Raw genomic sequence first — 13,695 nt, 5'->3', positions numbered from 1 at the left:
GAGTTTAATTCATTTCACCTGTGTATTATATAGGTATTATATGTTGACAAAATACAGTCAAGAGATGGCCAAAGCCGATGTTCCCAGAAAGTAATTATCAAAAGAAGGCACCAAACCGTGTTCCAAGAAAAATAGCTTGGTTTCAACTGTAAGAGTTGAATGTTGTTTGTCTCATCAAATTCTGATCAAACATCCCTAACTCATGGGAAGAGATTTGCTCAAGCTAAATTTACCAACCATATGAGAAGTGATTTCTCGCGATTAATTTAAAATTTAAAAATCAAATAATTTATATACTCTTTATTAATTAAAATTGATTTTTATGCATGAATTTCCCAGTTCAACTTTGAACTGGGATATTGTGTTTGTGTTTGTTTCAAAGAGATTTAAAACTGCATAACACTGGAAAATAATTCAGTATAAAAAATCTTAAATGACAAACATTACATTCAAAGGCCTTAGAAAATCCTAAGAATTGCCCTGCAGTGATACACAGAATAAAAACTTTCAAACAAAAAACTCATACAAGCCTCTCAAATGTACGTTTCTTGCAGCCAAGTTTCACTAGAAAAAACTGTTAGAAAATGTATCTATGTGAAAAAATAACCAATACAAAACATGAATCAGTAATTCTGCATAGCATAGACCTAACAACTGACTCTTTAGACTGATGGCCTATTTTAATGCCTATACACACACCTCTTCTTAAAGGTAAGAAAAATATAGAAGCAGCACACACTTTTCAAGTTTTGTGGGGCTTTTTGGTCAAACCAAATAAGTTCTTTACACCTGATGCAACACACGCACATCCTTATGTAAATTTTGTGCAATTCTTCACACTACAAACTCTCATATGTATATCTAACAAAAAACAGTTTGCACTCACTACTGTTATGATAGAATAATAAACAACAACTTGCCCGAAACGCATTGCGTAATAGTGGCTTTAGGCATTGTATGTACTAGCTCTATCTATATATCAATCCATTAATGTAACATCACTTGTATGTATGTATGTACCTTACCTGAATAAACATATTTATTTATTATTTATTTAATATGCAACGGTAAACGTACCTTTTTTTAGACCCACGATAAAACAACACGAGTTGATAGCATTTCATCATAGGTCTACAAGTAAGTAATTATCAAGAGGTGGTAACATAGATTACAAAATTATCACTGTTAGTGTCTTAATTAGCATCATGTTTTATTAACCCCTTTTGAATGTGCTCAATACCTCAACTATTCCTAACCAATTCAAATGTATAATGAAAGAAAATTTATTAAAAATGATAAACTGTGTTGATTAAGAGTAATGTGATGGGGTTCATACCAGTAGGTCAAATTAAGTGGTGGATTTTGCTTGGCACTACAGAATAAATTGATATGTGGGGTATGAGAGTAATTGTCGAAAAAAAGCACCAAGCACTATGCAGACGACGAGTCACAATAACATGATGAAGATATAATGACCAAACCACACACAAAAAAATGGAGAAATGATGTTTCAGTTCATCTTGTGCCATTATCAAGTTGTGTGGACAACTTTATAATGGTCCAGGACAGACCGAAACTTTGTTACTTCTCTATTTTCTGAAGTGTGGTTTGGTCATCACCAAGAATATGGTTACCTGCGTAACAATATACTCAAGTTCATAGATAGACAAGAGTAGAAAGACACAAGACATGTGATTTCAAGATTAAAATTGATAGACAAAATATAGGAAGCATTTTGAAAGATTAGAAAAACTATTAACGATACAAAAGTATACAAGCAAACATCAAAAGGTAGCCCTAAGCCAGTATGGCTATACTGTAGCTTATAACATTATGCAAGTTGGATACAATTCCAAAGTGTTTAAAAGATCATTTAGGATCTTACAATGTCTTATGTGGGAGCAGAAAACATGTCCACTTTATACAACTTGAAACTCATGTTATTGTTTATGAAACTCATGTGGCAAAACTAGTTGAGGAATTAATAATGAAGATGTGAACGGCAAGTGCAAGATGCTGGAAAAAGGTAGGTTATAGTTTTGCCATAGTAACGACTTTCCCCAAGGATAATTACTGACCTTCACTAGAATGCAACCCACAACAGGTGCCTAACTCCCAGGTATCTATTTAATGTTAGGTGAACATAGTCACTAGGTGAAAAAAAACCTGTACCCAAACATCAGTCCTGTGGCAGGAACTGAACCTGGAACCTTCTGGCTGTGACCCAACTGCACAGACCAGTGCACAACAGAACCCAAAGACGAGTCCTGTATGTACTAGTCATATGACAATGATCCAACTTATCAACCCTGCTCTTCAGCTGACTTAATTGCAAAATGTACAAGGGTTTCAAGTGATGACTAGACAACAAGAAGGAATGGTAAAGAGGAGGATTAAAAATGGGATATGGCTTATGATCATGCAAAGGAAGTAAGTAATCATTAAATGAAGGCACCAAGCTGGAAGAGTATTTAGTACCCTCTGTGTTGCAGGATATGCATAAGGGCCAATCACTCAGGATGATAATGCATCATGTGAAGGAAAACTAATAGACTGCATTATGACAGCTGCATAGAAGCATTTCGTGTTATCAACTCATTGAAAGAAGTTTGTTGACCATCTTAGATACTGTATAAACCTCCTCATAAGAAAAACATTTACAGTACTTATTCAAACCACCACCAATATTTACAATGTAATAATAACAAAAATCAAAGTAGTTCACTGAACAAAATAACAAAACCCTACAAGCAAAGTTCCCAATGCTAATCACAATGAGGAATGATTAATTTACCAAGGTTAAATTTATGAAGATTTTGCCTACATATATCAAAAGCACAAGTATTTAAAAATCTCTTGCTTTATCGAGTTAGAATGGTTCATAGGGACAAAACTGTGTCAACAAAATTTTGTTTAAATCTAGCAACTTTGGTGAAAATTACACTATACATTTTTAATTTACCTCACATTCTCCCAAAAACAGTGTTTAAGAGTATCAATGTAAATGGCTCATCTGGGTCAACAGTTTAATGGAATAGTCTTACAATTAAATTTATCACTACAATTGTCAAATTTTACAACTTACTTATGCAGCAAGTGAGAAAATAGCTTATTATAACTCATTTATATACAGTATTCTCAAAATTCCAATTAGCTTTATGTATCAATCTATTATATGGCAAATACACATGATTCTATATATATAAAACAAAGCATTACATTATACTGTATATTTCAGCCCATCCTCCTGTTTTGGTAGTACTTATAGTAACACTGAGGACCATAGTACATATACCAATTTACAACGAAATTAGAAATCTGCACTATTGAGTTTGACAAACCGCAAAACTACCTTCTAATTCTGTGGCAAAGACAAATTAAACTAATCTAACCTTCCTAGGCCTAATACACGATATCCGAGGCTGAATATAGTACATATCTGTGCCTAGGAATATTTAGTCTTTTTAGCTTAATTTTTTCCCCAAATATAAAGTGAATAGTACAAGTTCTATCTAATTGCTTAGAATGGCAAGCTTTGTACTATAGTGCACAGTTACAAATGCTATCTAAACAGGAGAATGGGGATGGTATATTTGTATTTATACACATCATTCTATCTAGTACTGACCTTTTTTTTAATGAATATAATAGCACAGATAATCACTCGGTCGATAATTTTTTCAAGATACAAAAAATAAGAAACCACCATTACCCAAAATAATAATTTATACAATGGCTTAATTCCATCTGACATCAGACATACATAACAAATGTTTATCACTTTACTAGCAAATAAATGTACAAATTACATCAACTAGGGCTAAAGAATCTATAACGACACAGTATAAAGGTATACGATAGTCAAGAGTCAGGAAAAATTCTCGGCTATCTAGTAACACGTGCACAAAAACACAACTAATCTCCCGTAAATTTGTACTAGTGTTGGTTGCAGAGTTGGTTGGTTATTCCAAAGACCTAAAGACTCTTTGAAACTATGCAAGAAAGTGTGACCATAAATGGTCAATCTTCCATTTACAGGATTTACAAAGTAAAAGTTTTCATTTCCCATATTTTTACATTAGATAATATCAGAGAAAAGTTATGGTATAACAAAATGCACAACCACACGCACATGGACACTCATGCATACACATGCAGGCACACACCGACACACAACCATTTGCAGCCAGACCTACGAGTAAGGATGCACATGGAATAAAAAAAATTATTGGTCTCTGCATACAAGGAAATAAAAAAAGAATGTTACCAATTCTCAGCTTTTAAAATATTTCATATTGGCATATACTGTATCTCCATCTTCAAAATTTTGCAAACATAAATGATAAATTGATTAAACACTTACAATTCCATATTATCAGTGTTGCTTCTTTATGTCAGACTTCACATGCTCATCTTATTGTCATGTGATTATTATATTCACTCACACAGCCAGTCTTGCTACAACTCACTTCAATTTTCAGTCATCATTTATCGCCATTTTTTAATCCGTTATGTACGATCTCATAAAAAAACAATCTGCAGTGCATATACCTTTAAAACTCGGTAAAGTTGCTTGCTGCAAATCTCTCGATATCATCGAAATTCATACTGTCCACCATCAACTGGCAATTCTGAAGAATAAAAATTACTAAGTTTTAACTTTACAGTAAATTAAATTACAATATTGTACTGCTCTTTATTTATACCCAATCTGTCAAATAACCCTTTCTATGATCAGATCATATTTTGGCTATTGACCATTTCTACAAATCAATATATTAATCAATGAACAGATTATAGCAAGACAAAACCATTTGTATTTGAATAACTATAACAATTAAGACTATCACTTTCCCAAATTATGGTACAAATGTGGCAAATGTGTATACATTAAATAAAGCTAATTATAAGTCATTGTATTTCTACAAATACAGGGGTACCTCGGTTTACGAATTTAATCCGTTCCTGGAGATGGTTCATAAACCGAAGCAAATTTCCCCACAAGAAATAATGGGAAATTAATTAATCCGTTCCCGACTCCCCAAAAAATTAACTTCAGAGTAAATTTTATACCTAATTCACCCAAATCTTCACTGCAAAAGTATGTACAAGTTATTACTTACCTTTAATGAAGACTCCTGTTGGCATATGGAAGACAGTGAGGAGGGGGGGGGGGAGGAGAAGAGGTGTTACTGTTTGGAAGGGGAGTCCCCTTCCATTATAACATCAGGCAGTGAGGACTTTTCTGGGGGGTACACACTGGCACGTTTTGCCTGCATACCACTAGGTCCTGCTTCTGGCTCACTGCATGATTTTTTCATTGTTTTTCTTGAAGATTGTTTTTCCCTTCTTTGTAACACTTGTTTGTAGCAAGACATCACATTGTCATTAATAAAATCAATGCAACGGCCTGCTAAAGCTTTAGCTGGGCGATTCTTTTCAGCAAAACTTTGCAGTTCTTCCCATACTGCACACATTTTCTTAATTAACGAGGAAGGGACATCCTCTACTGCCTCCTCTTCCCCTGAAGATTTGTTGTACTGCCAACACGTGTTCAACAACACGTATACCATTTTCATGCTTATGAATGATCTCTTGTTTTTCCTCTATGGTCATTTTCACATGTGATTTCTTGCCTTGAACCTTGCCACTGGCTTTCTTGGGACCCATGGCGAGATATATAATAACTCATGCTCAAAAAAAAAAAAATAAATAAATAAAAATCCTTGTGAAGAATTCAGGCGGGATAGTCACTGGGCGCGAGGCACTGGTAAACTTAGGCGTGATCGCCGTGCCACTATGCACTAGGTCGGCGGTACAAGTATCAACAAACTTGTATCCCGAGGTAAAGTTCGTAACCCGATTCAAATTTTCCGACAAATCGGGCTCGTAACTTTAAAAGTTCGCAAACAGGGGCGTTCGTAAACCGAGGTACCACTGTACAGCAAAGTCCAAATTCTACATGGATTATTTCTACATAATCTGGCTCCACACAGTAATAAAATTTATCATTTCAGTTTCTTCAACATAATCAAAATTATCTGAATTCATGTGGTAGGGAAAGCAACAGCCCAGAGAAAAAAAGGTGAGCGATTAGAGCATAAAAGTGTCATAGATACTGTATTACAAAATAGCACCGTCCGTCACTGCATCAACCACATCATATAATATCACCGATAGCCAGGCTTCACCACACATCAGCTCTCGCCTATTATTTCATAAAGCTAGATGTAATATTCCTTTCAAGTTGCCATATACTAACACATTCACGCCCTCTTAAAAAACCCTGACACACATCTTCCCGGTATTTCTCTTCTCCAACCTTTAACTTTCCTAATAAAACCCCTTCACCGGTCTATCATCAATTCACTCAATATGCCTATGACATCACAGTAACTTCAATCAAATAACCGATTGGCTTCTGCACTATCATTCTACGACATTTTCATTCCCTACACTATTCATTTAATACCACACACATGCTTCTCAGAGTCCATGTTCACTGCACCATTTATTTTACACATAAAACACCATCTTACATGTGTACATACAGGCATCCCTATGGCTGCTGTTCATCCTCTTAAGTTTTTCTAATTAGGGCTGTCACTGCACCAACCGCTTCCTATCTCTGACACTTAGATCTTAAATTTTCTCTTCCACAAAATTCCTCTTCTCAATCACACACGAGTATTTCAACCAAACACCACATCCAGCCTTTACCTTTAAAAAGAAAATTCCCTATATTCTAATTAATTATACAAAACAACACTTCCATTACTGAAGATGATTCTATTAAAAAAAAATGTACACAAACTTAATACTCTTAAGTACTGTATTATATACAGTATAGGAATTTATATACAGTACTGTACAGTACATTGTTAAAGAGGCAATGTGGTGGTTAGTTAACTTTTGTTCAGATCTGGACTTATTTCATTTTCCTCATATGTTCCTTTAATTTCAAAACCAGTCTTTATATATAATGTACATGCACACATTATCATGACCTTGTTTCTGACTTTAGTGAGTGTGAGGGACACCAGTCTGGACAAAAATAAGCAAATAATATAAAGGAAGAATGTTATAGATATTAAAAAATTATCACACTAATATCATAGCTTAGCAAGTACCATCACAATCCAGTAACAACCTACTGTATCACAAACAAGATCTACCGTGTGATGGCTCTAGGGATTCAAGACCACGCCGTCCGGTCCCTAACCAGGCCTCCTGGTTTGTGATCACCAGCACTTTTTGCGAATTGTCATACAGTAAAATAGGTTTCATTCTTCTTTCTTTTACATGTAAAATTTCTTTCCATACAAGTCACTTTCACTCAGCCTTGTTTTTTACCATAGCCACAAGTATTCACACCGGCTCCCTACCTTCTCTCATAACCCCCATCCCTTCTTTAAAATGTCCTCTCCGACCTCCTTCCCAGGCAACAACTGGTAGTCCCTAAATTTACGCCAATACATTCTTTACTAGTCTACCATCATTCATTCGCTCAACACATTTAAACCATCTCGGTACATCCTTCCACTTTTTTTTCTCTTGCACTCTCCCTCTCCTAGATATCGTCATTCCTTACCTCACTAGTCTGACACATGCTTATTAAATAATTTATTTCTACCACAATACTCTAACATGATTTTTCCATATTCATACCACACTTTCACCTTGCAACTGTTCGCAAGGGTTGATAATACTACAAAGGGTATAGATAAATAACGTAATTTGAATAATCAGTGTACACATACTGTTAGCACAGTACTGTATTGTTATACCATTGTAACACATCAATGTAACCCATGATTCTGCCATGGTGGCAGGAGAACTCATCTCCTGCTGCCACCACCTTCTATAGGAAGGCCCTGGTAACATTTTTCTGTTTTCATCTTTGTTCTATTCCAGAAATGCTGGCCTCCTTTGTTATGGCACTGTTGTAACCTAATTTCAAGTTGCTGCCAACAAGGCCCTTAAACAAATAAATTTAATTTAATGAAATGCCATTTTCTAGGGGGCTCTTGGTAGCTACCAGTCCACCATATTTCCTTCTTTCCTGTGTGAGAGAGTCTGACTAGGGTAGCTCGTGAGGGGATAGGTTGGCTGAAGCCTCAGGTGACATGGGCTGCCACCTGGAGGCAATCAGGCATATATTAAGGTGTTTACTTACAGCAATGATTCTATGCCTTATTACTTCTGGGGTACTGTACCTAATTTTAATAAAGCAGTTGCCAGTCTTGTTGTGCTTGTGCTTTCTAGTCTTTTCTTGGTTTTAAATTGATCTGTTAGCCCCCAGCTCCCCTCATCTAGTAGAGGGGCAGTTTCTAGTCGCCAGCTTCCCATAAGCAAGAGTGGGTTTCTGAAACCTGGTACATTGGTCCTTAATCTTAAGGGCTGGTCCACTTAAGCCCTTAAAACTTAAACCACTTATGATGAGCTACTGAGGAAAAACTCCCAGAAAAAAAGGATGTTGCTAAAATTTACTGAAAAATTAAAAGGTATTGAATGAAGATAATGTTCAAATGGGTGAACCACAAACAAACACTTATTAACCTTTCTAAATTCGCTGACCACTTTTGTGGTTTGTTCTCGAGTTAAATGTTTACTAAGAAATGAATCTAATTGAGCAAAGAAGTCCATAGCCGATGGCGACTCTAGTTTCTTTGAGGAGCTTGCTGCACTTGACGGAGAAGTAATATCCCCTTTCTTTACCATTAGGTGAATCTTGGCTCCATCGGTAATTCCAGCCTCATCAAGTGTCGTTTCATCTGTCAAAGATACAAGAATCTGAAGCTATATGAGCAATAGAAAGTTGTTTGCAACATTTGCAGATGGATAGAAAAGTTTGATATTACACGTAGAGCACAATGTGAGTAGATGTACTTTTATTATCCATCTGTGGTCTACCTCAAGCTAGTCATCCCAAGATACTCTGCATTGGGCAACCTTACCAGCCAATTCTTTGAGAGGTCAGTCTATTATATAATATGGACACTTAAGTGACCTAAACCCAAAGTCCTAGCCAGTTTCATTAATTATACAGTACATCAAATACTTACCCAAGCCACCACACTTTGGTAAAATGGTCAAGACATGGCCTTTGAAGTAATTCCAGACTGCTGAACTTGCCTATCCTGCAGCAGTGACGGCATCCTGAGGGCAAGAAGTGGCGGGCAATCTTTTTGTTTAGTATTTAGGCTAGTACCTACAAGTTTCCCATTGGCAGACGACATGGGCATGTGAACAGACCCTTTTGAGTATCTTGTTATTCAATTGGATCAATCCTTAATCTGAAGACTCTCAGAGCCTCTTAACACTCTTCGCTGTTCAGTCCGTTCCATGCACTCCGGGGTAAATGATCTGGCCCTTTTGGGGCCCCTACACAGAATTGATTAGTCCTTTAAACTACAGAGACCACTTCTATCTTCTATCTCTTGATCTCTAAGAGATATCTCATGATACACACTTGGAAAATTACTGAAGAGTCAGATTCCAAGCCCTGCACAGTAAAATTATAACATATTGAAGTGAAAGATATTGTACGAAGTATACAATAAACCCTATAACTATTATATATTTACTGTGTAAATCACAGCAACATTAGTGTTTGAAGAGATTTTAAGGAAAAAGCTTACCTTGTCCCATGATATCACACATCAGTAATTTGCAGGTTTCCCATGGTGACTTTGGTACAGCTGATGCTAACATTAATAAACAAACACCGTTGGAACTAGCATGTTCAGTATGAAATGTTAATTTGCAGACTAAAACAAGACAAAAATAACAATCATATATTCAATGCTTTACTACACTGGGGCTAAACAAAATTCTATAACATTTACAACACACCTGCTAAAGTCTTTCCTTTATAGACAAGTCGCTGTGCATGGGGTGCAATCTCTAGGAATTCTTCTACAATATTTTTAACCTCCGAAATTTTTGAACTCCCAGGAACCTGAAAAATCAATACAAATTAATAATTTATACTTCATTTCTGTTGGGAACAAGTAGCTTGTGTATGTATGTATATACTGTACAAATTACCGACTTCCCCAGGATGCAGTCCCACAACAGCTAACTCTCGGGTACCTATTTACTGCTGAATAAACAAGAGGCATTAATAATAATAATAATATTTTATTTAGGAAAAGTACTTAAATAGATGCAGAGTTACAAACATTCAGATTATTTATAGACAGAGCTAGTACATTCAAATACCTAAAGCCACTAATTAGGCGATACGCCCAACCATTTTTGTGCTCCCTAGGATTTGAACCCAGGATTCCCGATTGGGAGTCAAGAATGAACCCAACTGTAGTACTGAGACCTTACTAGAAAGAATCACCAGTGTATTGCATACAACAATTTCAAATAAATCATCAACAATTATTTTGACAAATATTGGACATATGAACCCAACTGTACTATTAAAATTAAAATACTATGCTATGCTATTAAAATGCAATGCTATGCAGGTGGCCCTTAACTGGCCAAGGGGTTACATTCCTGTATAACCAGGAATAAAATTGTTAAGGTAGGCCTAAATGCAACCATGATTATGCAAATTATACGAGTCAAACTTTATTTGTTAGCGTTCTATTTGTATAGCCAGTGACAAGGCTTCATGAGGAAGGGGAGGTGGGAGGGTTAAATAATAGCACAAGAGATAGAACACATTTACAAAATTGTATACAAACAATGCACTTAAAGCCGCCTGCAAGGCAAATTGAAAAGATAATAATTTAAGGAAAAGGAGAAAGCTGTAGTGTAATTACAGTATTACTTAACTTTAAGAAGAGCTAATTAATTTTAGGAGTGAATTTAACAAAAAATATAAATTTTAAAATGTTATACTATGGATATCTACTAGAAGAAACTAACTATACAGAGATTTCATCATTATCATAATATTTTCCAATGCTTGACTTCTAAACCTTATTTTTTAAAAGCTGTTCCATGGCTCCAAGTGAATGTAATGCATTAAACTAACAATGCAAACAAACTACAGTATAGAATTTTAGTTTGACTGTGTTCACCACGGTGCCAACCAATTTTGTAATATACATTAATGACAGATGAAAATAATATGATCCACAATCAAATTTTCAGACAAATGAAATTAAGGCCATGCAAAGAAACCATGTAGATTTTCACTAATTGTCAGAAAATTGGCAAATGCTTTTCGATATTGACAAATGTAAGATCTTGCATTAGGGCAAAATAGTGATCTTAACTATCAAATCAATAACACTACAATCCAACAGAAAACAGCCCATTTTCAGGATAAAATGATTATGCCAAGACACCAACCCCATTCTCACACAGACACCAAATCCCTTCTCACACCACCTGGATAGTTATCTACATATTTGTGATGGTCTGAAAGCACATTACAGTTTCAATAATAGTCTACTTTTAGACTGGCAAGTGAACTTTTGTCTTAAACAAGAAAATATACTCAAGTTATAACTGTATTGTATGCAGATAATGAGTCACAATAACATGGCTTAAGATATGAAGACTAAACCTAAAGCTAGCTATTCCCTTTGACTTCAAGGAAAGAAAGTGGTTCTTCAACTGTACAAGTCTCTAGTGCACCCTCATCAGGAATACTGTATACAAGCATGGAAACCTCTCTTTCAAAAGATATTCGCTTTGGAGAAAGTTCAACACTGAGCAACAAAAATCATCCCAGAACTAAGTCAACTCTCATACTATAAATGGCCAAGGGCCACAGGATTAAAAACACTGCATACCAAATGTGATGGGGATACTGCAATAGCTACAATGCCACAATGTAGGACACAAAACAGGAGATGCTTTCAGCCCATAGGGTTATAAACCCATGGAACCCTTTAACCTACAAAGCCACAAATGCCAGGACATTTCTCCAGTTCAAAATCCAGTTGGAAAAAATCCTCAGGATGGAAGACCTCAGACAAGCCACCAGTTTCCTGTTCCCATCAAGACCACTAGAGAGAGTGGCCCCTCAGGTAAATTCAGGTACAGGATTGGTTTAGTAAGAGTTGTAAATGAATAAAATGGGTTACCAACTTGCATTATTGAGAAACATTGTAAAAGGTGTCGAGAACAGATTGGATTGTATACTCTATGTACGAGAAGGGATAGATTTAAAAGAAACCTATGATTAGCCCTGAAGGATCATCATAAAGTACATTCTTTTACGTCCAAAAACCTAGCTCTAAGCAATACAGCATTTGGAATCAAAGACACATGTAACAGTTGTTAATGCAGTCAGCTCACACCCAAATGAATCACAGTTCCATTCCCAGGAAGGATATTTTCCTTTCACCCAAAACCCCTATTCACCTAGCAATAAATTGGTTGGATTGATAATGTTATGAGTGAATATATTACTTCAAAGGCCTAGAGTAAATACTTCGGAATTTGCTGAACCATTCGATAGATAAAATCCAATTTTCAGTTGTGAAAAATAGCTTCGAGTTGGCCATGCACAATCCAATTAAACCATTAAACCTAAACTAAGCTTAACAGAGTGCAGAAGCCCCAAAACTAAAACAAAGATGTGTCTGATATGCAACGTGATAGCCGTAATGAATGATCTCCACAAAGGCCTTGTACCTACCAGCCCTAATGAATGACCTCTACACAGACCCTGCACATACCAGTCTTAATGAATGATCTAAGGACCTGTACCTAACATTCACAATCATTAAATTGGGGAAAACATCCTAATGGTTTATATTGCAATTAATTGGATATCATTAACATTTGTACTGGCTTTTAAACAATTTGTGAAACCCATTTGAAACGCATCAGATCAAAATCCCAGGCGATGCTATGAATTTTCTTATCTACCGTATGTAACAGTGAACATGCAAGGTTGAGACGTACCTAAAAAGCGAAATACACAGTAAAACTACGAACACAACGATACGAGGAAGGTCAAGCGGCTAGAGCCGAGAGTGAACCAACTCGCCATACCACAGTACACCCGTTTTAAAGTTATTATTCCTGTCACTAACTTTTTTCAGAAGTTAAACCAATTGGCAGAATATCAGTTATGGTGTACAACGTTAGGATAAATAAGACAAATCACAAATACAGTAGAACCAATTTCAGGCTAACAGCAAACAGGTGTTACATGTTGTTCACTACCGTACATGATAAATGTTCAAATTGAACATTTAAATTCTTCTCTGTAGATTTCTGTACCGACATACACAATTCTGGCTACCATAACATTTTAACTGGTTCACTTGGGTAACTTTAAGAGTGTGGTGGTCCACCAGGGTGTTAGCAGTCTTAAAAGAACATAACCACCTCCACAACAATTTCGTAATTAGCTTACTCCCCCTCAATGATATGTTCATAAAATCATCCTAATTCCCCTCCCAATTAACCCTCTACTTAGGTCCCCCCGCAAGAAATAGGCTAAAAATAAAAAGATAAAAAACACAGATACTAAAGCAGGGAGCACAAACCACCATCACTCACTTCCACCACCTCCTTCGAGCACTATTTCAGGAGCCCAGGAGCTGAGGACTCACCTCCATGGAGCACTCGCTGCCCTGTAATATCTTGACTGTAACCTTCATGGCCGCGTAGTGAGGCGAGGCAGCACTACAGGAGACGGGCTGGGCCGTGGAGGCGTCTGCATGGGCACTACCACAACACTGACACACCATTCACAAACACATTTTATAC

At 36.2% G+C, this 13,695-nt stretch overlaps 1 protein-coding gene across 1 annotated transcript; it reads right to left on the bottom strand.

Moving 5' to 3' along the window:
• Positions 1-3,012: 3,012 nt before the first annotated feature.
• On the bottom strand, positions 3,013-13,695 carry LOC123747596 (ubiquitin-like protein 4A). Its single transcript, XM_045729818.2, has 4 exons — positions 13,539-13,695; positions 9,856-9,961; positions 8,560-8,774; positions 3,013-4,631 (listed from the first exon to the last, which is right to left on the bottom strand). Exons 1-4 carry the CDS (start codon positions 13,674-13,676, stop codon positions 4,554-4,556), a joined length of 537 nt encoding a protein of 178 aa, XP_045585774.1. The 5' UTR covers positions 13,677-13,695; the 3' UTR covers positions 3,013-4,553.

This window comes from Procambarus clarkii, chromosome 70, assembly GCF_040958095.1.
Source record: "Procambarus clarkii isolate CNS0578487 chromosome 70, FALCON_Pclarkii_2.0, whole genome shotgun sequence".
NCBI classification, from domain to species: Eukaryota; Metazoa; Arthropoda; class Malacostraca; order Decapoda; family Cambaridae; genus Procambarus; species Procambarus clarkii.
Note: the sequence above shows the minus strand (reverse complement) of the source record. Positions and strands in the feature narration are given on the sequence as shown.